This window comes from Scardinius erythrophthalmus, assembly GCF_964197995.2.
Source record: "Scardinius erythrophthalmus genome assembly, chromosome: 4".
Taxonomy (NCBI): Eukaryota; Metazoa; Chordata; class Actinopteri; order Cypriniformes; family Leuciscidae; genus Scardinius; species Scardinius erythrophthalmus.
Window position 1 is genome coordinate 52,643,132 of NC_138224.1, and position 25,100 is coordinate 52,668,231.

Sequence of the window (25,100 nt, forward strand, 5' to 3'; positions counted from 1 at the left end):
AAAATGGATGGATTTATAGTGTTTTGGAAATAATTTTTTTTACTTTGAATTTATCATCAACAATATTGTTGTTTGATTTAATAATCACTGTTGCAAGAGGTGCCTAGTTCTGTTTTTTTTTTTTTTTTTTTTTTGTAAGTGGAAAAAGTAGGGGCTACCTCAGATTCTGTTTAGTTAGCTCCTTTATTGTTTTTTCTATAGCCTACAATAATAGGTCAAATGCAGCAAGTCAAAAGACCAACTGGACCTTCTTTGCCAGTTTGCACACATTTCTTTGAAGGATGGCAAAAATATCGTCTGAATATCGATATCGAGATATTGGAAAAAAATATCGAGATATTCATTTTTGTCAATATCTCCCACCCCTACGCTCGCATCAAATTCAAGTCACTGACGTTTGCCTACAGAACTATATCTACAGTCTGCCTACAGTTCTGCTCCCTTTTACTTTAAGTCTTTACTTCAGACGTACGTGCCATCCAGGAACTTGCGCTATACAAGTGAACGACGTCTTGTGGTGCCATCTCAAAGAGGCACAAAATCTCTTTCTCTGACCTTCACCTGGACTGTTCCCTGCTGGTGGAATGATCTGCCTAACTCAACCAGAGCGGCTGAGTCCATAGCCACTTTCAAGAAACGGCTGAAGACGCTTCTTTTTCAACAGCACTTGATCCAGTAATACTAACACTTTCTTTACTATTCTATTCTATTCTGTTCTATAACAAAAAAAAATAAACAAAAAAATATCTGCGTTAGATTAAACTGAGAAGGGTCATAGCACTTGCATATTGTTGTCCTACTGTTAGTTTAACTGATTCTATTGTTCTCATTTGTAAGTCGCTTTGGATAAAAGCGTCTGCTAAATGAATAAATGTAAAATGTAATGTAAAATGTAACCTCTCCGCTTGTTCCTATCCCACATTTCTTACCAAGGCTTGCCTCCCCTCACTTTCCCCCCTCATCACCAACATAATCAACTCCTCTCTGGCCTCTGGTATTGTCCCCTCACCTCTCAAGTTCGCTACCATCACCCCCATATTGAAAAAACCTGGTTTGGACCCAGACATTCCCAACAGTTACCGTCCCATCTCAAACCTCCCATTTCTGTCCAAAATCCTGGAAGGCGCTGTTGCTACTCAACTTCAAACACACCTCAACTCCAATAATCTATATGAACCATTCCAATCTGGCTTCCGCTCTAAACACAGCACCGAAACTGCCCTCCTCAAAATCACCAACGACATTCTGCTTGCTGCCGACTCTGGTCTCCTCACCATCCTTATCCTCCTAGACCTCAGTGCAGCCACACAAAATTGGAATAACTGGCTCCGTCCTAACCTGGTTCACCTCCTATCTTTCTGACAGACACCTTTATATCTCTATAAACAACTGCACATCTTCTACCACTCCAGTCACTCATGGTGTCCCCCAGGGTTCAGTTCTTGGCCCCCTCCTCTTCATCCTCTACATACTCCCACTTGGACAGATCCTCCGCTAAACATGGCCTCCACTTCCACTGCTATGCTGATGACACCCAACTCTATCTCTCCATCACAGCCTCCACCCACTCAACCCTTACAACCTGCCTCACTGACATTAAATCATGGATGCCTCTCCATCCTACTAACCTGCCACACTCACGGCCGCCTCCTCAGGTCCATTGGTGCTGACACACTCAAGACCTTCAGAACTAAGCGCTGGACCTGGGGAGACAGAGCCTTCTCCGCTGCTGCACCTACCCTCTGGAACGCCCTCCCCGACCACATCAAACAGTCAAGCACCTTAACATCCTTCAAACAGGCCCTCCAAACTCACCTCTTTGAGCTTGCTTTTTCCTGTTAACAGATTTTCCCAGTTCTTCATCTTCATCCCCTTCATCGCCTCCTCTCTTGCTTTGCCTCTGCTTGTCCTTGTACCTATGTGTTTTCATTTCTTGTGCTATCTATGTAACCCTGTCTTTATACCTTAGTTTTTTTTTTCAATGTAAACCAATTAACTGTAAAGCGTCTTTGAGTGTCTAGAAAAGCGCTATAAAAAATTAATTATTATTATTATTATAATGAGAAAAAAAATGGGACAAAAAGAAATCAAGGGCATTTAGAATAGATAAAAATGTATGATTAGTTGCGAGTTAACTATGACATTAATATTTTAAATATTTGAAAATATTTTAATCGTTTGACAGCACTAATATATATATATATATATATATATATATATATATATATATATATATATAATATACACTCACCTAAAGGATTATTAGGAACACCATACTAATACTGTGTTTGACCCCCTTTCGCCTTCAGAACTGCCTTAATTCTACGTGGCATTGATTCAACAAGGTGCTGAAAGCATTCTTTAGAAATGTTGGCCCATATTGATAGGATAGCATCTTGCAGTTGATGGAGATTTGTGGGATGCACATCCAGGGCACAAAGCTCCCGTTCCACCACATCCCAAAGATGCTCTATTGGGTTGAGATCTGGTGACTGTGGGGGCCATTTTAGTACAGTGAACTCATTGTCATGTTCAAGAAACAAATTTGAAATGATTCGAGCTTTATGACATGGTGCATTATCCTGCTGGAAGTAGCCATCAGAGGATGGGTACATGGTGGTCATAAAGGGATGGACATGGTCAGAAACAATGCTCAGGTAGGCCGTGGCATTTAAACGATGCCCAGTTGGCACTAAGGGGCCTAAAGTGTGCCAAGAAAACATCCCCCACACCATTACACCACCACCAGCAGCCTGCACAGTGGTAACAAGGCATGATGGATCCATGTTCTCATTCTGTTTACGCCAAATTCTGACTCTACCATCTGAATGTCTCAACAGAAATCGAGACTCATCAGACCAGGCAACATTTTTCCAGTCTTCAACTGTCCAATTTTGGTGAGCTCGTGCAAATTGTAGCCTCTTTTTCCTATTTGTAGTGGAGATGAGTGGTACCCGGTGGGGTCTTCTGCTGTTGTAGCCCATCCGCCTCAAGATTGTGCGTGTTGTGGCTTCACAAATGCTTTGCTGCATACCTCGGTTGTAACGAGTGGTTATTTCAGTCAAAGTTGCTCTTCTATCAGCTTGAATCAGTCGGCCCATTCTCCTCTGACCTTTAGCATCAACAAGGCATTTTCGCCCACAGGACTGCCGCATACTGGATGTTTTTCCCTTTTCACATCATTCTTTGTAAACCCTAGAAATGGTTGTGCATGAAAATCCCAGTAATTGAGCAGATTGTGATATCTCATATATATCTTAATGTAGGCCTATTATATAAATATCAACCACTCGTCCTATTTGTCTTTAACATGCAATTCTGAGGGGAAAAAAGGTAAATTGCGAGTTTATTTCACGCAATTTCGAGTTTATTAATTTTAAAGTTTTCGACTTTATAACACGGGAAATAAAGTCAGAATTGCATGATATAAAGTCGTTACTGCGTGTTAGAAAGTCAGAATTGCGAGATATAATTGTGAGGTTAAAAAAGTCACAATTATCTTTTAAAATGTTTTTATTCTGTGGTGGAAACAAGCTTCCATTCATAACTGAAGTAAAGTCACTTCATTTATAGCGCTTTCAACAATATAGACTGTTTCACAGCGGATTTACAGTGATAATAGGAGATTACAGTAACAGAGATTGTTTAGGCTTTATAGCAGCTCTAGAATAAAGTTATTGTCCAGCTAAAGTTAGTTTGATTGATTCACTTCCGTCGCAAAGATCATTAGTTATTAACTTAGGGGCCGCTAACACGACACCGTTTCAACTCAAGACGGAAAACTTGTAATGTGTTTTGGCGTTCATGTGCAGGACAGCAGTGTCTACAGTCTGCAGGATTGCATGAATAACCTGCTCTCAGGCTTCAGCCCCGGCCCACACTACCGGAGGAACCTCTTCATCGCTCCTACAGAACTACTGGTGGAAGTTCCCAGATGTTGGTGTGTTCGCATCGCAGGAACGAGGAACAATATGAAGGTATTTTTGGTGGAAATCCACTGAATGCCTGTGACAGTGAAATCTGTAGTTGTAGAGAATAGCCACACATGTGTATCAGTGAATTTGAAGTCACAGAAAGAAATGTTTTAAGAGTTGCAAACTTGTAGACTTTTTTTTCTCTTCCACAAACACAACACAACAGTTACACCTTCTCTAATTCCTCATTGCAGGCGGACAAATCCTATTCTACAAATCACTAATTAAGAAACTCGTGCGCTCACATTTCCCTCTTAAAACATTTCTCTCTGTGACTTCAAATTCACTGATACACATGTGTGGCGATTCTCTACAACTACAGATTTCACTGTCACAGGCGTTCTGTTGATTTGCACCAAAAATACCTTCATAGTTTTTGTGCACAGTTGTACATCTACGAATTGTGTTCTGCATTTGTGAAATGTATTTTACGAATATATAATTTTATTTTGTGCATGTGAATTGCTTTTTGTGAATATATTTTTTTTCATGCATGTGAAATTGTCTACGCATGTGTGAATCATGTTTTTGTGTGAATTATATTTGAGACAATTCTGCCTCCATAACAATAAGAAGAAGAAGAAGAAGAAGATAACGTCATAGGTCACATGGCGGATGATGTCCGGATCGCATTCATACTTAACGAGATCTGGCTATATAGTACCGACTCTTTTAGCGCTCGTTCAGTAAGTACTTATTGAAATTAAGTCCCTCCTCATTGAGAATGCGGTTTGGGATGCAGCCCAAGAGTCCATGTGGTGTGAAAGTGTGACAGTGTGAAACTGTGTGTGGAAGAAGTAACAGATTTATAAGATAAAACTCGTTTAATTCAATTCACATTTATTTGTACAGCGTTTTTCACAATACACATCATTTTAAAGCAGCTTTTCAGAAAATGCATGAGTCCATATTACAATCTACAGTGATCTGTTATCAGAGACTGTCTAAGTTATGTATTTCAGAAATGTACATATTCAAAATCACAGTTATCTAAAAATTTATTAATTTAAACAATGTATTAATTAAAGGCAGAATACAATGATATCATTGACACACACACACACAGGTTTCTATAGAGAATCATGAGGTCCTTCATTCACACACGTATTGATCAACAAACTGTGATATTGATTCATTCTCTTGAACATGTGTCTTAATTCCTCGACTTTAACTTTCTGTTCCTGTATTTCTTTCATTGTTGCTTCTAACTTTAACATCTTTGTCTTCTGACATCATCTTTAAATGTCTCTGTTTTATGATTTATTTATTGAATTTTCACAGCAACAGAGACAAACAATCAGAAAAGTAAAATTAATAAACAATCACACATCAAAAATAAAACAAAGATAATAATGAAAAGATAAAGATCAATCCAGAACCCCCACTAACAGGTTTAGTACAGCACACAATATATTACAGCAGAAGCGTCTTTAATAATACAGACATAACCCAAAGCAGAGGAATCATGATTAATAATACACACATAACCCAAAGCAGAGGAATCATGTTCTGAACAGATCCGATGTGTGTGTGTGTGTGTGTGTGTGTGTGTGTGTGTGTGTGTGTGTGTGTGTGTGTGTGTGTGTGTGTGTGTGTGTGTGTGTGTGTGTGTGTGAGAATCATGTTTCGAACAGATCCGAGAAGTTCAGATAAAACATCTCTGAATGTCTTAAACTGAGTTTAGAGTTGAAAGTCTAGTTTTGCTCGTATCATCCAGACATGTTTCAGTGAGTCTCATTGTGTCTCATATTTCCTCTCTCTTCTCTGTGTATCATTGTCTGTTTCTCTTTATTTCACTGACAGAAGTTCAGCTGTGTTATTAATGTAATGAAGAGACAATAAGAGACTCTAGAACATCTCACTGTCACTGATTTATCATTCAGCTCAAAGCATTATGGGTAGAGTCTCTCATCAGGCTATTCTCATTCATCAACACAGTTTCACTGATGATCCAGAACCAACCCCAAACCCAGGATAGAGTGTGTGTGTGAATGTGGTCTGGACTGTGTGTATGAGCCTCAGTGTGTCAGAGACGCTGTAGAAGGACAGAGTTCCTGCACTGTAATCCACACACACTCCTGTTCTCCTGCTGATGGGCTTTACAGGGAGTTTAGTCTCTATGTTATTGTGTTTGAATGAGTAACTGGAGGAAGAGCAGATCAAACTCCAGGACTGATCATTACGTCCAAACCCACACTCATCACGCCGTCCCTTCCTGCTGATGCTCTTATATGACACTGATATATACACATACCCACTCCACTCAATCTCCCAGTAACAGCGTCCACACACACTCTCTCTACACAACACCTGAGCATAATAATCAAATCTGTCTGGATGATCAGGATACGACTGACGCTCTGTGTCAGTGCGAGTAATCACTCTGTTATCCTCAGACAGACGGAGAAGTTTATTCACAGTGTTCAGATCCAGAGTGAGCTGATGAGAATCTGATGGAGAGAAAACACACATCAGTGAATTACAGAAACTTTCTATCTTGAGTCTTCATTTCAGATCTGACTCGTTCATTTAGGATTGTAAGCAACCAATGATAATAAAGCACTAAAGAAATATAATTCTGTAACAGCTTTTGTCCTGAATGAGGTTCTGACTGAAATCGCCATGGTTACCACACAGAAAAGATAGGATTCTTAAAGGTGCTGTGTGTGTGTGTGTGTGTGTGTGTGTGTGTGTGTGTGTGTGTGTGTGTGTGTGTGTGTGTGAGTGAGTGTGTGAGAGTGTGTGCGTGCAAGTGTGTGTGTGTGTGTTAGAGTGTGTGCGAGTTTCCGTCTCTGTGTGAGTGTGTGTGTATGTCAGTGTGTGTGTGAGAGTGTGTTTATGTTAATATGTGTGAGTGTTTATGTGAGTGTGTGTGAGTGTGTGTGTGAGAGAGAGTGAGTGAGTGAGTGTGTGCGAGTTTCCGTCTGTGCGAGTGTGTGTGAGAGTATGTGAGTGTGTGCGAATGTGTAAGAGTGTGTGTGTGTGTGCACGTGAGTGTGTGTGTGTGTGTGTGTGTGTGTGTGTGATGTGTAGACGTACATTTTCGTGGTCCTGCTGTAATCCTGATCTCTCCTCCATGATCCACACTAGAAAACACACACAGTGACACAATCAATCATAGACGTAATGGTTTTAATACTGTACAAACTGTATATTCTCTTTGTGAAAGATTAAAGGGATAGTTCACTTTAAAATGAAAATTAGCCCATGATTTACTCTCCCTCAACTCATCCCAGGTGTATATGACATTCTTCTTTCAGACGAACACAATCATAGTTATATTAAAAAATGTCCTGGCTCTTCCAAGCTTTACAATGGCAGTGAATGGCTGTTTCTGTTTTGAAGTCCATAAAAGTGCATCTATCCATCATAAAAGTGCATTTATCCATCATAAAAGTGCATCTTTCCATCATAAAAGTGCATCTGTCCATCATAAAAGTGTATATCCATCATAAAAGTGCATCTTTCCATCTTAGAAGTGCATCTGTCCATCATAAAAGTGCATCTTTCCATCATAAGTGTATATCCATCATAAAAGTACATCTGTCCATCATAAAAGTGCATCTATCCATCATAAAAGTACATCTTTCCTTCATAAAAGTGCATCTGTCCATCATAAAAGTTCATCTATCATCATAAAAGTGCATCTATCATCATACAAGTGCATCTGTCCATCATAAAAGTGCATCTATCCATGATAAAAGTGTGTTGTGGAAAAATTCAGTATTTCTTATATTCATTTGTTTCCAAACTGTTAATTCCATTTAATTATGTGTTTCTGTGAGAGTTTCTAGCAACTGAGGGAAGCAGGAGGTAATTTAGGTCATAAATGAAGGCCTTTTGGCTTCTCAGGGACAAAGAACAGTGTGACCTGCTCAGGGGGGTAGAAAACCAGTCCAGTCCAGGCCAGTTGAAGATAGGGGGTATCTTTTGGAAAGTTACAGAAAACTAAGTAGGTGTGGTCAAGATGTTAGAAACCTGTATAAAATGTCTCAGTTTTATTATGTTTTTAGGATTGTCTGTTTTTCATGGCTGGGTGGCTGCGGTCTGTGAAAAGAATCATCAGAGAATAAAGCCTTTTCTCTTTATTACAATTTTGCCTCTTGAATGTTTCTTACACCTGTTGATGCTGTTTTTCAGTAAGGTTAAAAAATTGCTATTACAGCTGGTGTCAGAAGTGTGGGATCCTGTGCGGACTCTTCTTCTCCTGGTCCTGAGAGCGGGTTTGACGGAAATTGCGCAATCCCGGCAGCACCAGGCGGCCGTCTCATACCTCGACGGTTTGAGATAGAAACTCAACAGGTTACGGGAGAGAGAGCCAATACCCGCATTCAGGGCCAGTGGAAGAACTCCCACCAGGGTCAAAAGAATCCGTGGCAATTGCGGGAAAAACAGAAAAGCATCTCTGGGTAAGAAACGGCAAATTGTTTTATTGAAGTTGAGTGTAATATGATAATTGTGAGTAAACGTGAACCATATTGGCTGAGTTTGCTTTTGGTACGAGCGAGAGGTGATTCAGATAATCACAATTTTTGAGGGAGAAATTGATCTGACAGATTCAGACCGGTTTCTACCACACTTAACTCGTTGGTGGACAAGAGTGCCACAGGTGATTCAGATAATCACAGTTGCTGATTAATTAGTTTTGCTCAAAATCTCTCTAACCCGAGGAAATCTTGTAAAGGTGGACGTAAGAGCCACGCCAGATTAATTAGGTGAATCAGAATTAATCGAGCGCTAGAAAGTGCTCATGGGAAGATTTTGAGTAAAACATAATTACAAAAGCACAGCATATTTGCTGAAACCCGACCGATTTTGGGTGAAAGAAAGTCGGATCTGTTGAAGACGTTTGACAGATACTGTAAGACACGTGTCGAAAGAGTGAAATCCAGAAAGGAGATTCAGCCAAAATGGGGTCATCTAACAGTAAATTAGATCATTTTTACACACCTATTTTGTCAAATGAAAAATTACGGCCAGAAATGCATGCAAGAAATTGAGAAACGGATAATTGTTTAACAAAAAGGTTGTTGTAGTCGTGTTCAGCATGTGTGTAAAACTGTGAACAGACAGTAGTTTGTTGAACTGAAGAAGATAGGGAAAGATAGAATGTTTTTCCTGATGGAAATTATAAACAGAGAATTGTTGGATTGCAGATAAAAGAGAACAGATGCAGAAGGAACTAGCATGTAGGGGAAGATAGAGTTCATGGAACAATTTATGAACGCCTGTTAAGTCAAATTAAGTTAAAAATGGTATGAAAAGTGAGTTTTTATAAAAATAAGGCATTGAGTATGATTAACAGGGATTAACATGATATAAAGATGAACAAAAGTTTTATTAAGCAGAATGGGAAACAATTTTATTTTACTGGTAAAATAGTGATGTCTAGAGAATTTTCATAACAAGAGTTGAAGGAGCAAGCAGCTATAATGGCTGCCTGTGCGATTTAGGGATTGAGAGATGAGTAATATGATATTTTGTTTTTTGTGAAACAGCAGATATAAGTGGGACTGAGAAAATATTGATAACGTTAAGTTGAATCTGCAGCCTAACCATTTGATAGAGGAATACTGTTTCAACACAGTTTTAATGAAATTGATGGCATATAGTACAAATGTTTATACTTTATGAAGAGTCCTGAAACAAACAGTAGGACAGAAGAGAGCAAACGCTGTAAGCAGCTGTGCTCTGAAGCTTTGACTTCAAAGAAATGTGAAGTTAAAAAAGAAAATGTTTAGTGAAAACCCCTTAGAATATGTTGAGTGATTTTCTTTGCAACTTATGAAAATTAATGTGCTGCCAATAATAATGATGAAGATTATGATTTGGCTATTGTGATTGAATCCACACTGGTGGACTGTAAAAGAATACAGAGAACTGCTTATCAGTGGCTCTGTTTACATTCCTGATTGGGACACACTGCTTCAAGGGTGTGCAGTAAGTTGGAGCTGTTTGCAAGCTCAATGATCAAACTATAGGTAAAGAGAGTGTTTTAATTGTGGTCAGCGGGGCCATTTAGCCCGTAATTGTAAATGGACACTCAGAAAAGAAAGTGATAACGTGAAAGTGACGTGTATTAATGTGGGTTTTTGAAAGTAGAACAGTATTTAAAAGACGATATTAAAGTTTTCGTCTGAGAAAGAACTAAGAATGTGAACGCAGTGCTAAAGAAAGTGAAAAGAACGTGCAAGGGAGAAAAGAAAGTTAAAGGAAAGTTAATAGATGGAAGTCGTAAGAAGATTGAAGATTAAAAGAAGTTTAAGTCTTAAGGGAATCCTTTTGAAGGAAAGAGCTAGTGAATTGATGAATACAGGTTGATGTAAAATTACAGATAATAATGACTCCAACAAATGAGTTGCAAAATATTTTAAAAGTACCGGTAACTAAAAGGATGATTGTGTTTTTAATGGAATGCTTTAAAAGGGTTTAGATGATATAGAGAGACTAATCTGACAGATTATTTACAATGATAAATGCAAAAAATGTATCAAAAGCGGAGAGTGCTAGCAGCCTCAAAAGTTAGTGTGAATCCTAAAAGAAGATTGATAAACTCCAAGATAAAACACTGAAGTCAGGTATTAAATTATGGTAATTGAGAACCTGACAACTAAAATTGAGATGAAATGCGAAACGTTATTAAGAATTAGAATAATTATTCTTTCTTTAAGATAAAATAAGCAGAAGCAGTGTTATAGGATTAACAGTTGATAAATGTAAAATGTGTAGAAAGGCATCTGATTAAAAAAACAGATTGTTAGTGTTTTGAACGTGGATAAATAGTGTTGACCATGAAAGAACTAAGAGCTGATGTTTTGCTTTCCAAAGATAAGCTTGTGATTGGCTGAAACAGTTTGCTTATCTGAATCTGGTGTGTGCTGTGGCTGAGACGTCCAGTGCGACAGAGACACGATCTGAGAGGAAATTTGTAATGTAATGTCTAAATTCCCTGATGTGGGCAAAAGACAAATGTAAAATATGGTTGTTTGAAAATACATGTAAATTCTGGCAAAGATGCCTTAAGCTGGGCTAAAGTTAAAAGATGGTAGATAAAGTTTGATTTTAGAAGTTTATGAGAGTACAGTGTACCAGTCCTGAATGCCTCAGAGTCTCTCTCATTCAATGTCAGCTGAAAGCTGTTGTCTGAGCCTGTGCAAGGCACATTGTTTTAGTTGAAAACCATAGACATGGATGTTAAAAGAAATCATGCTACAAGGCAGTTCAGATTTCATACATTTAAAGGGAAATTTGTAAATGTTTTAAAAGTAAAACTGAATGACTTTAAAGAAGTCTTAAACGATAGAAGTGACATTTTTGACTAGTTTAGGACCAGTAACTTCTTTGTCTGATTTTAGCCTCCACCATGAAACAGGGCTGATGGCTCCGGCTACAGATGTAACAATACACTGAATAGACGGTTGTGATGACTAAATTCACTGAGTATAATCTCAGTATTGCGATTTTGCCGATTTGAAGATGTTTAAAAGATTTTAGTGATTAAATACTGCTGTTATTAACCTGTCTCCCTGTGTTAACACTATTAGGCAGTCCGAATGGCTCTGGTGACTCTTGAGTGTGCCTTTCCTAAGCTCCAGAACTGATTATGTTGAAGAAAATGGTCAAAGATTCTGTTATGGGGAAGAGCGGTTACCAGTGTGCACGAAGTGATATCACTCAAAGACGGGTAAGATTCTCTAGGGCCAGAGGTCAACCTAAGACAGAGGGTCACGCTGACACTGGGTATCTGCAGAATGGCAGTGTTTTATGTGAGTTGGGTATGAGAGTGGCGCTGAATGACTGGGAGAGGCCACCAGCATCAGCAGATCATTAAGGGGAGATGGAGCTGTGAGGTTACGGCAGTCTGACCCAGAAAATGTGAGTTACTCTATACCACTTCAACAGAAACCGCATTCATTGTATGGCTTGTTTTTCATATTGACAAGTGTTTGAAACTATGCCAGGGGACAACACCCTGATGAAGATTATAGATAAAGAGCTGATGGGAATGGGCTTTCAAGAGCCAGCTGAGACTGTAAGGTTATTGTCATTATTTGTTGTGGAGACAGTAACAAAACTTAATTTATATCAGGAACATGATGCTGGTTGCCTTATGGGCAAGGAAAAAATTATGGAAGTGTTGATATTGAAATAATATGCCAATAAGATGGTTTTAACTCCTGAAGGTCGTTAGACATGGTGGTGGCTAAAGGTGAAGACAGCTTTTGTAGATTCAAGAAAAGTCTGGATAAAGGTTAATGGTCAAAGGTTATTGAAATGAATTTATTATTAGATTTTGTCTAAATTACAGTCTTAGGAGGCTGTTGAAAAGATTATTTGTTTATAGTGAGAGAGACTGCTTGAGTGAAGGAACGGATGGTATTCTGTCAGTCTTTCTGTTATCGGCATGCTAAAGCAAGCTGAAACAAAATAATGATAATGAACCAAAACAACCCAGCTGACTTTTCTAAGAGAAAATGAATAATGAACAAACGGGCTTTGAAACTGGTAAAGAGACCATGTAAAATTAGATAAAAGCTACAGGAAAATGAGAAGTTTAAAATCTTATTTAAAATTTAAATATGTTTAGAGTTAAAATCAAAGATATGAATATGAGAATATGAGCGGTTCATAGTCAGGTATGTGTGTGTGTTGGATGGTGACAGCATTGTATGTTTTATGAGTGTTGATTCATGTTTGGTATGTGTTAGTTTAGGGAAGCTATTCTGTCCCCATAGTGTGTATATTGTGTCATTAACCTCTGGAATGAGTTTTATCATTACAGATGGGTTAAGGCAAATGACAAATTTGAAAGAAATTTGGTCATCAAGCTCTGTAGATTATTGTGAACAGAGAATGTTGTTTAACTGATACTGACCAAGTCTGTACACGACGACCTGACCTGATAGAAACAATTGATGACTTTGACATTGGAAAATGTTTGTAGATGACTGACTTAAGAGACCAAATAACAGGCCTGAAAAGCAGTGAGACTCAGGACCGGTGCCATTCAAATTATTAGATAAGAAGATGAGATTGTGGCTTACGTAATGTTTTGTTTCAGAGGCAGAGAAAGATGTCTGGGGGAAATTTGGCTGAAGGACAACATTTGGGTTAGTGTTGAAAACTTTGTTTACCCAAACACCATTGTTAAATTGATGCATGAGTTGTGTATCATGCATCAAAAGGGGGATGGTAACAATTGCCATACCAAGGGGTTCAAATTAGCTGAAAGCCATCGTACAGGTGGGACAATAAATGTTGGGAGGACACTGCGTTTAACTGGGTAAAAGCCCTGTAAGAAGTCATTTTTCTCCGTAACAAAATTGCTGTCTGTAAGTGTGCAGATTCGGCAGCGAAGGACGCGGCAGCACAGCAGACAAAAGAAACTATGTGTACTTTACTATCTGACAATAACCTCGACGTTTGTTTTTCTTTACAGAGGATGCAGACTTTTGATACAGGGCAGACTGTGCCCAGTAAACTGGGTTATTATTGTGGCAGAGAGGTGCCACACCTTGCGCAGCGCATAACTTAAAACTTTCCTTTTGCAGGATGTCAGGATGGATTGTGTCGAGAGGAACTGATTCTGTTCCAAATGTATAAATATTGTTTTGTTAACATGAGCAAAGTGGGTTGAGTGTTTTTTTTCCTTTCAGGTTTTTCTGTGCCATTCAGTGAGCAAAATTATCTGGTGACAATATGTTTCAGGCTGTTGATTCAACAGGTCACACCAAAAGGGACGACCGGCTAGACAAGCGGTCAATAACAAAATAGCTAGGGTCTGCATTCACAGGTGACAGCGGGCAGGAAATGGTTAATTCCAGTAGAGGTGCGGTCGGGATAAGGAAAAATCTTGTAATGATCAGAAAATGGTTGGAGAGGGTGACACCTGGGTCCACGCCTCTGACCTTAGACTACACCAACCAACCTCAGCAACCCCACGCACCGACGCGAAGGACAGTGAGGGGTCAAGGACGTGCTAGTAACGTACCCTCCCTTGCCAGCGATGGAAAATCCTCTCTACGGCACGCAAAGTGTCATATTGGTGAAGACGGAACGTCCATGGGACGAACGAGATGGTCAACACACCTGGAGGAGGATGTGGACCAACTAATGGTTTAAGTTTAGCAGAATAATTTGTTTTGTGATGATGTTGATGATTTTATTTGATTAAATCAAACTAGGGCTTAGTATTGATATAGATCTAATGATTTGATTGGTGCAAATGTTTTCAGGAAAAGTATAAAATCTATTCAATGATGTGAAGTACGGTCATAAAAAAAAAAAAAAAAAAAAAAAGACAGTCGGTCTGTAATTTTTTTAATTAGTTAATTTTTTTTTGACAACCAAATTGGGTAGAATGGATAAAATCATATAACTCTTCTGGTTAGATTTGATTAAATAGGGTATTAAATAGAGCTTACTAAGTAAAACCATTGCCCGATTGAATTAAAAGTTAACAAAATATGGTTAGGAAATATGTAGATGGGTGTGGATAAATGGAAAAGGCTGAATGTATAGGAGTTATGATTGTATGTGTTATTCTGATAATTTTGTTATTCATGGGTGAATACGAGTACTGGAATGTCTGTTAAATTTATCCCAAGGATGGACAAAATTAGGCAGACGGTGGAAGTAGCGGAAGCTACAGTAACGTGGTAAATTGGGGGGTGTTTTTTCATTTTCCGATTTTCTTACTTTCTAAATTCTTTCTTTCTAAAGGACGATGATAATGTGTAAAGAGGGTTAAAAACAGTAGCCATCCGTGTTACGAGGTGGCATACAAGGACAGGGTTTGAATTGAGGGATATTTTTTATCTACTTTTTTCTTTTTCTTTGTGTAATAGTTTGCTGAAATTGATATGTGTTGAACTGATGTGTTGTTTTCCTACCAAATATAACTACACTATTTCTTGTTTATATTGAGGTGACTGAGGGTCCGATCTATAGTGTTGGGGGTGCAATAACAGTGCTTGTTCACCTAGCCCGGCCTTATATAAACCTTTACTTGCTTGCTACAAAATTAAGGGCCTATCCTTACAAAAGCAGCCTAAGCTTATTTCATTTTTAATCCTTTCTTTTCCTACAAGTTTAAAGAAGAGTGATCAGGTATACGAAAATCAAATATGAAGGGTATAACTGTGATGTAAAGACTTGAAGTAATTATATTCTTGGGGATTTAATAGTAAAATGGGTTTGATTAAATTAGAAAACAAGGCTGAATTTTTTATGTATTGTTTATCAGAGAATGATAAAGAGGAGGAATTTGTTGTGGAAAAATTCAGTATTTCTTATATTCATTTGTTTCCAAACTGTTAATTCCATTTAATCATGTGTTTCTGTGAGGGTTTCTAGCAACTGAGGGAAGCAGGAGGTAATTTAGGTCATAAATGAAGGCCTTTTGGCTTCTCAGGGACAAAGAACAGTGTGACCTGCTCAGGGGGGTAGAAAACCAGTCCAGGCCAGTTGAAGATAGGGGGTATCTTTTGGAAAGTTACAGAAAACTAAGTAGGTGTGGTCAAGATGTTAGAAACCTGTATAAAATGTCTCAGTTTTATTATGTTTTTTAGGATTGTCTGTTTTTCATGGCTGGGTGGCTGCGGTCTGTGAAAAGAATCCTCAGAGAATAAAGCCTTTTCTCTTTATTACAATTTTGCCTCTTGAATGTTTCTTACACCTGTTGATGCTGTTTTTCAGTAAGGTTAAAAAATTGCTATTACAAGTGCATCTGTCCATCATAAAAGTGCATCTATCCATCATAAAAAGTGCATCTATACATCATAAAAGTGCATCTATACATGATAAAAGTACATCTATCCTAGGGATGGGCACAGTACTCAATCACTCGAGTACTCGAAAGTGACAGCGACAATTGATCATAAAAACGATGATCTGAGTTAAAAAAATAATAATAATAATTTTTTTTTTTCTGATTGGTTATAGCAGCATTTTGGGCGGCACCTTGAGCTCTGATTGGTTAGCGTTGCCAGAGCACGGTCCAAAGTCCAAACCGTAAAACAGAGAAAATGGCTTCAAAGTCACGTAGTGATGTCTGGCTTCACTTCGACAAAATAGATGAAAAAACAGTTCAGTGCAAAATATGCAGTGCCAAGCTGTCACACAAATCTACCACAAGTACAATGTGTTATCATCTAGTATTCGTACATAAAATGTCTTCCGATACCACAAAATACGCTCAGACAGAGCATTGCATCTTTTACCGTCAGACAGAAATGCAACGCAGCCAGAGGTGAAAAGTAGTGTTGTTCCGATTCCGATACTAGTATCGGAAATGCCGCCGATACCAATAAAAATTCGGGCATCGGTATCGGCGAGTACATCTACCCATGTACCGATCCGATACCATTTTATTAAACAATACCTAGTTAAGCACGCTAGCTTTGCTTAACGCTACAAATCGGAGATCAATTCTTCTTCGCTGCTCTAAACAGTGGTTGCTTGTGGCAACACAGGAAGTTGTGCTGTTGCCACAAGCAACCACTGTTTAGAGCAGCGAAGAAGAAATGAAAACACAAATTTTCAAATGTAGGCGCGGTGGCAAGCGCATAATGTAAGAGACGCTGGCGCCCAACATCAAATGGCAAACGTAATAAAAACGGAACAAAACTGCGCTACTCGTTATTTTGTGCTTCACGGACCGTTTATCAGTTTGGACCAGTGCAGCGCGAGCCGATCTTGATCAAGCGACACTGTTACTACACAGCACTAAGAGATCCAGTAAAGAAAGCATTTGAATTCGCCACTGAAGTAATAACATCGCTGCGAAATCTTGTGAGAAGCATTCACATTTCTCCGTTATTAACGGATCAAACAGCGAGTGGAAACCTGGAAGAAACATTGTGCTTTCAAGTAACGTTTGGTTTTATTTTGACATTATGAATAAAATTGCTGCCCTCAAATGTTAATCTGAAATAAAATAAACCTTTGTTTATTACTACTACAATATTACATTTAATTTTTTTTTATAAGGAGCTGTTTTTGTTTTATATGTCAAGTATAGCTCCATCATTGCTCAAAGTAAAAAAATTATCATACTTTATGATGTTAGTTTTAATAAAAAATAAATTAATAAAAAATGTAAATCAAGGAAATTTCTCTGGCATTTCTTTCCTTTTGCTGTATTGAAAACGTACCGAACCGGGACACCAGTGTATGGTATCGAACCAAACCGTGAATTTTGTGGACCCCTATTATTCATATATAATTTTTTAGATTCCTAGATTTATTTGTTGCACTTTTTATACAGTTATATTGTAAAACTAAAATACCTTTTATAAAATAATTATATAAATTCATACAGGGCTAGTATGAATTGCAGCTGTATAGATATACACCCAGGTATCGGATTAGTACTCGGTATCGGCCGATACCCTGAGTCCAGGTATCGGAATCGGTATCGGGAAGGAAAAAAGGGTATCGGAACATCTCTAGTGAAAAGATGACACAACTAATCACCGAAATGATAGCGAAAGATTTGCTGCACATTCGTTTTGTCGAAGGAGAAGGGTTTAAAGATTTGATGAATTACGTTGAGCCTCAGTATAACGTCCCATCGCGCAAGACAGTCACGAGAAGAATAGAAGCTCTAAATGAAAAGACTGCTTCTTCACTGAAAGACAGACTGTCAAAGACTGCGAGGATGGCTATCACTACGGACACATGGACCTCGCTGACCACTGAATCCTATATAACACTAACTTGTCATTACATTGCTGAATGGGAAATACATAGTGCAGTGTTAGAGACGCGCAGTTTTGACGAACGACACACCGCTGTGAACATAGCCAACTTACTAAAAGATGCTACAGAACAGTGGCTGTCAAGCTCGAAGAAAGTAATTGCATGTGTTCATGATAACGCTAGTAACATGGTTCTGGAGAATCGAGGACTTTGGAAATCAGTGCCCTGCTTCGCACACACCCTGCAGCTAGCCATCAGCGAAGGCTTCAGTGTTGCTTCTGTTAATAGGGTGATTGCTGCCAGTAGCCGATTGGTGGCACATTTTCACAACAGCACCGTGGCTACAGCGGCACTTCGCCAGAAACAACAACAGCAGAACGTACCCGAACACAAACTTATCCAGTACTGTCGTACGGGGTGGAACGATTTTAGTGTGCGATATGTTCGAACGTCTTTTGGAACAGAGATGGACTGTGCGCGCTGTTCTGTCAGATCGCAATACTACAAAACTTGCAGATGCGAAGATTTGAATGATGAGCACTGGCAGATTATAGAAGAACTGAGACCTGTTCTCCAGTCTCTGAAGTGCGACACAACAACAATGTGCAGGGAGACGCATGTTTGCGTTTCGATGGTCTATCTGATCACACATAGCCTCATCACTAAACACCTAAACACACAGACCAGTGAGTCTCCAAGAGTTTCGGAATTCAAGACAGCAGTGGCAGAATCTCTGAAACGGCGCATAGTCACTGTTGCTGAGGATGCTGAGAAAGTGGCTCTACCTCTGATTGCAGCAACTTTGGATCCAAGACACAAACATCTGAAGCTTCTTGAGACAGAGCTTCAAGAGAGATTAAAGAAGAGTCTGAAACAGCTTTACGACACCGTTACAAATTCTGTCACACCCATTCAAAATGACCCTCAGCCTGATCGAGCAGCAGCAACTACGGCCCTCGACACTCTTTTCAGTGAGGATTACGGCGCAAGTGATTTTTGTTCGCCGTGACACTGAAATCGAACGCTACTTCAGTGAGCCATGCATCTCTGTAAACCAGGACCCTCTACTGTGGTGGACAGTAAATGAGAATCGGTTTACAAAGCTGAGTATCATTGCCCAGTGGTACTTAGCTGTTCCCGCGACATCTGTTCATGCCTAATTGTGAATAGACTCCGCACACGCCTCTCACCTGAGCTCGTAGACCAACTTATCTTTTTGAACAACAATATGTAAGCTGTAGCCTATGTTTAAGTTTCATCAGTTGTGGTAAATAGGCCTATACAGGATTTTTTTTTTTTATTTATGTTTTTAAATAAATGATTCCGTCTGTTTTATTTACCCATAGCAGACGTTTGTTACACTTGTTAAACTTTTTTTCCTTTAGCTTTGAAAAAAAACCTAAGCTGTTTGTTTTTGTTGTTGCTTCATAAGCACAGTTGAAATATGCTGCTGAAGTAGCCTAACACTGAAGAGAACATTTTATTTACTGTTGAATAAAGTAGCCTAAAAGTATCATGTGTGTTCATTTTTATGATGATGAACATATCCTTTAAATTGTATTCAGAATTCATCAATCATGTGTTGTTCAGTAATTTAAGTCAGTTTTACTCTGACTAAAGTGTAATTTTAGCCAATATACTGTAAAATAACATTTTGGTTTATCAGAAAGTGCAAATGTAATCCAAAATATTGTTAAAATATTAATTTGATATCATTGTCTCCATGACGGACACGCCCCGCCACCTCCCCCAAACAAGATTTAATCAGAAAAAAAAGCAGTTTTGATGCCTTTTTCCATAGACTGAGGATTATTTTTTTAGCTACCACCATTCCATATTGGACGGCTTTTTGAATTTGATGGGCGAAGCAATTAAGAGAGCTAGTTTATCGAAGTTAGTGAGCACCAAGACCCTGGGTTTGGCATAAAGCATTTTCACCCATAGAGAGAATGATTCTCCAAGGTTAAACTCCTGGAGCACTGAAATAATATAATTCCATTCAATGTGGTCGAAGGCTTTTTCAGTGTTCAGAGATAAGATGGCGACATTCAAAAGAGAATCATGTTTTGAGTATAAATTATTCATTAAACGTCTCACATTAAAGAAGGAAAAGCACCCTGGGATGAAGCCGGTCTGATCTGGATGAATCATTTTTGTTATATATTTATTTCATTTGTTAGCAAGGATCTTAGTGAAAATTTTAAGATGCGAATTCAAGAGGGCTATGGGTCGGTACGATGCTGGATCCGTTTCCTCGTTACCTTTTTAAGAATTAAAGAAATGTTGGCATTGTACAGTGACTACGTTTACATGCAGCCAATAACCCATTCAAAACCGGGATATTAGCAATAACCCGGTCGCGCACGGCCATGTAAACACCGGCAAAAACCCGAATATGCTCATATCCCGGTTTTTAAAAACCCGGATATGATCCCTGGGGTACCCCTTTTCTAACCCGAATATTTGGTCATGTAAACGCGTATCGGCATATCCCCATCAAAAGGAACATTGATTTGTGTTCTGCGCATGTTCTATTTGCAAGGAATCTTGGTCTTTTGAGTAGAGACGGCGCATACAAAAACCCGCGTGCAGTAAACAAGAAGTAGAGGTGAACATGGCGAGACGCAGCACAGCACCACACTTTTGGAGCGAGGAGGAAAGCGCAAACAAAGGTGATCGCTATCTGCCCCGAACTATTCATTATCCGCGTGCTGCTGCTGTTGTTGTTGTCTTTGGATACAGGAAAAATAATCGGAAATGACACATATTGCGTCTTAAGGTTGTCCGTACATCCAGACGCTAACCGTGCGTCGCCGTTTACATCGGGATATATGACTGATTACAAATTCCATGTATACAGGAGTAACTCTCTCTGCTCACGCATGTAAACGGGTTATTCCGAATGTTTCGGAAACCCAAATAGTGACCTTAACCCGACCATAACACGAATATTGACAGCTTGTAAACGTAGTCAGTGATTGTGGGAATTCTTGGTTGTCAATAGAATGAATGAATAATCTCAGCATCAGGGGAGCAAGTTTCTGAGAATATTTCTTATAAAATTAAATTCCACAGCCGTCAGGTCCGGGGGCCTTACTGCTTGGGAAAGATGTGATGGCTTCAAATATTTCTTCTAATGTTATGTCTGCGTTAATGATGTCTGGTTCTGCATCATCTAATTTGGGGAGATGTAATGATTGGAGGAAGTGGGAAAGGGTTGTAGAGGCAATGGAAGTCCGGGATTCATACAAAGCTTCATAAAATTCCTTGAAACATTCGTTGATGTCTCTGGGATTTGTCGCTAGGGTTCCATATTGTTTCCTAATTTGATTAACAGCTCTATTAGCTTGAATGCTTGTAGAGGGAAGTTAATAACAGAAGGGCTGTTGTGTTAAACATGTATGTGCATTATAAACCCAAAATATTGTGATGGTTAGAGGAGGCAGAGCGCAAAGAAAAGATAAAGTCGAACTGCCAGGAGAAAAAAGGTTTTTACTTTTTCATCCAGTAAAAGGATGCATGACATTTGATGTCTAGAGAACTTAAATTTATATGATAAGGATTGCTGGAGCAAGCAGCTAAAAGGCTGTCTGTGCGACTTGGGGATTGAGATATGAGTAATTCTGTAAAACAGTAGTGGGGCTGCGACAATAATGATAATATTTGTTGTATCTGCAGACGAACCATTTGATAGATGAAAAGAAATATAGTAAAAAAATGAATGTTATGAAAATTTAATTTATGATAGAATTTACAGAACTATTTATGCGATATTCTGGGTCGGGGATAATTTCCCTGGACAACTGTGACTGAAGTTACATGTTGAATATGTTGAGCGTTTCCGTGCAGCTTATGAACATGAATGTACTGCCAATGATAATGATGAATGTATTAAAGGCTCATTCAGTGGGGACTTTAATTATGAAATGGTAGTCATGGTAATATGCCGTTAGTGAGCAGTGTACAGTAGTTCCCTTTCAGTCGAGAACGTCAGACATAGTCGACTGAATGGGATCACGCTAGGGAGCCTGTCTTCTTCGAGTACTATTGAACGAGCCACTGCAAATTGGCGTGCGTGATTTGCATCACAAACTCCACCCCACGGCGCGGGTATAAATACAGAAGTGGATGCACGCACTATATGCAGCACGCTGAAGCAGCTTTTGTGGATAGTTTTTGTTCTCATTGCAAGGATATGAGTATCGCGGTGTTGAGATCGAGACTCGCCTTCATGCGTGAAGGTGTAGTCCTCATTACCACGCCCCGCCACTGTGCCATGTGGGATGTGATCATAGGATCAAAGTGAGGCTTCCCCGCCCGGTAACCAATCCCTGTGGGCCCCTCACTCCTCTATCACATCGCAGCCGGTGGAGCCCCCCGTTGAGTGCGCTGGTCCCTCTGTAATGGACCGACCAGTCATTTTATTCGGGGCGTCTCCAGGGGACAGGATGCCGATTGCAGCATCGGAGAGTGAGCTGACCTCTGGAAATGATGACTCGACTGCTTTATCTCCCTCTGGGAGTGTAAGGTTGCCCGAGTCAGATCCAGAAACATCAGCTATGCTGAATCGGGCCACCGAGGCTGTCGGGCTCGAGTGGAATCCTCCACCTGAACAATCTCGGTTGGATGATTGGTATCTCGGGACGGGCCGTGCTGGTTCTCAGCTCGCCACCCCAGTGCCTTTCCTTCCCGAAGTGCATGGAGAGCTTACCAGGTTGTAGACAGCACCTTTCTCTGCCAGAAACTGCCTGAATAAGCTTTGCGAGGCTGTCCCTCCAAAAAAGCGGTCTAGCGCGACATAGGTGCACCTGTGTTTGGCGGAATTGCTTTTTGGATGGGGCCCCTCGTCTCCCCCTAAAGCCGGTGAGCTCTCGCCCCTTCTGACAGGCAGAGCTTACAAGGCCTGTGGGCAAGCCTCCTCCTCTTGCGTGCCATGGCGCTGCTTCAGGTCTATCAGGCCAGGGCACTCATGGACATGCACAAGGGTAGCCCAGACCATGCGCTCATCGATGAGCTCTGCACCGCATCCGACCTCACCCTCTGTCATGGTGTGTGTGATCGGTCTGGCGATGTCTATGTTCGTAGTCCAGGAGCGCCATCGTTGGCTCAGCCTGAGTGTATGGCGGATGCGGACAAGGTTCAGTTCCTGGTCTCCCCAATTTCCCAGGTTGGGCTGGTCGGCGATGCGGCGGAGAACTGCGCCCAGTAGTTTTCTGCTGCCCAAGCGCAGGCGGAGGCCATACAGCACATCCTGCCGCCACCGGTGGCAGTTCCTTCACCTGCTCGTTGCCAAGGGTGTTCCCCTGCCGCCGGCTCCGCTGGGTCTCCGCAGCAGCCTCCAGCCAGGCCACAGCATAGAGACTGCTGCAGTAGGGATGCCCAGCCCACTCTAGGCGCTGCCAAGCCAGGTGGCAAGTGACAGCGAAAGCGTTCCTGAGCGGGCCGCTCAGGGATGGAGGAGGGTGCTTTGGAGTTGGTCATCCACTCCCTCCCCCCGGGATGAGGGCCGGGTGGAGTCTTTGTGTGTGCGTCTGTTCAACCACTGGCTCCCAAAAAAAGGGCGGAGCAAGCGGTACCCACACTTCAAAGAAAGAGCAACTTCCTCTGTTCCTGGGTCCCAAGGCAAGTCTGGCGGTGTGAGAACCTGTAAAGCCTTGCACCCCTCAGCCCCCTCATGTTTGCCAGCTGGCAGCTGGGTGCGGTTCGAAGACCCGGTCATCCACCTTCTCACGCATCCCCTGCCACCTAGTGGAGTCAGGTAAGTGTTGCACTGCACACTCAGATCCTGTGGGCCTCTTGAGCCGGATTCCTGTCCTCCACTTCGCTGCCCCACCTCAGGTCGCTTCATTTTAAGATCGCTTCATTCCACTTATTTCTGCTGGCTTGCTCAATTGTGCCGCTGACAAGCCTCACGACAGCCTCTGGTTCAGATACAGAGGAGACTCTGTCCCCAGCTGGCCAGCTGTTTGGGACCACTTCGGGGTCATTTGGGACCACTTCCTCAATGAGCCTTCTTGCACTACGGTGCTAAAATCAGGAAGAAATGGAGCGGGTCTTGCTAGTTGCCCCTTATTGGCCCAACCGACCTCTCCTCTCGACAGCCTTCCTGACTCCTTCATCTGAGTACATTCTCAGGGATGGGGCACAACAGCACCCACGTCTAGACCTTGGAGAGTTCCAGGTCTGGTTCTAAAAAGAACGGGACGTGGAGGTTCTGGTTACTACCGCAATCATTTTTATGCCATAGAGACCATCACTTCTGTGAGAGCACCCTCTCAAAAAGAGGCTCGCTCCCCCTTAGAAGTGGAACCTATTCGTTGAATTGAGTCTTCTCTCCGTGAGGAGAGCCCGAAGGTGTTCGGTCACTTCAGTGCTTCCTTCCTGCTAATGGTTGAAGTGAGGCTGTCTCCTCCACCTAGTAGTATAGCTTTATTGGTCACTAGTCACAGGTACCAGCGAAATTCCGCCATCAACCTGTCCATACAAACATACATACAATATGACAAGGGGGTAGACAGAACAGGAAGACAGAGCATTGAGGAAAAAAATACAGCATAACATGAGGAGAGGTGAGGAGAAAAAAAGGCAACCCCCAGACTATGCTCCTGTAAGGAGTACAGTTTGGGAACAGTAAAAAAACCTCAGCAACATTAGCACATAATCAGTACACAACATGAACACACAAGACTTGCAACAGGGGAGGGGAGTGGGGGGTGGAGGTAACCCAGCACAGGCAAGCAGCCATCCGGTCCTGCAGCCATTCTCGGCGCTGGTCACAGACCCGCCTGTCAGACTGGGGGTACAAAGCGTCGAAGGCGAGGGATGGGGGGTGGGGCGGGTGATTGCATATCTGTATATATGTAAGAGTCCGTGTATGTGTAGGCCTCGAGAGTCGCTACGCCTGACATCCTAATCTAGGTGCCTCAGTCCGCAGGATGTCATAGCGATACACAGCAGTTGCCATGGAGTCAACCTTGATCAGGTCCCAGACAGAGTCAACAATCAGCAGGTGTCAGTGTGGAGTGGGGTAAGGAACGCAAGAGCGTCTCACAGCAGTGCTCTACTGGAGGAGTTGTTGTTGCAGCAGCAGCCAAGGCCAAGGCCAGTGCTGGTAGAGGGGGGCCGAAAGCAGATAAGATAGGGATTGTTTGGTCTTGGTCTTGGTCCTCAAAAGGTTGCGGTCTCTGTACTGACGCACATCATGATGCAGTGCCGTGGGGAGTGCGACTTGATCGCCAGGTCCTTGAGGGGAGTAAGGGGAAAAACCTGAAATCCACCTTGCGCCCCCCTCTTTACTCTCTTGGGACTTATCTCTGCTGCTACTGCACTGCAGAGACATCCCTTGAGACCTACAGGCAGTGAGTTAAAAATTATGTTTTTAAAGAAACAGTTCTCCTGCTTGTTTGGTCTATTTCTAGTGGGTAG

At 41.0% G+C, this 25,100-nt stretch overlaps 1 protein-coding gene across 1 annotated transcript in view; it reads right to left on the bottom strand.

The window, feature by feature from the left end:
• Positions 1-4,782: 4,782 nt before the first annotated feature.
• LOC308689949 (NACHT, LRR and PYD domains-containing protein 3-like) overlaps positions 4,783-25,100 on the bottom strand; it is a 148,693-nt gene continuing 128,375 nt past the window's right edge. The window contains exons 8-9 of the mRNA XM_081364083.1: positions 7,014-7,060; positions 4,783-6,424 (exon numbers count right to left, since the gene is read on the bottom strand). Coding sequence (XP_081220209.1) covers positions 5,904-6,424; positions 7,014-7,060 — 568 coding nt within the window. The 3' untranslated portion in view covers positions 4,783-5,903. The remainder of the gene's footprint in view (positions 6,425-7,013; positions 7,061-25,100) is intronic.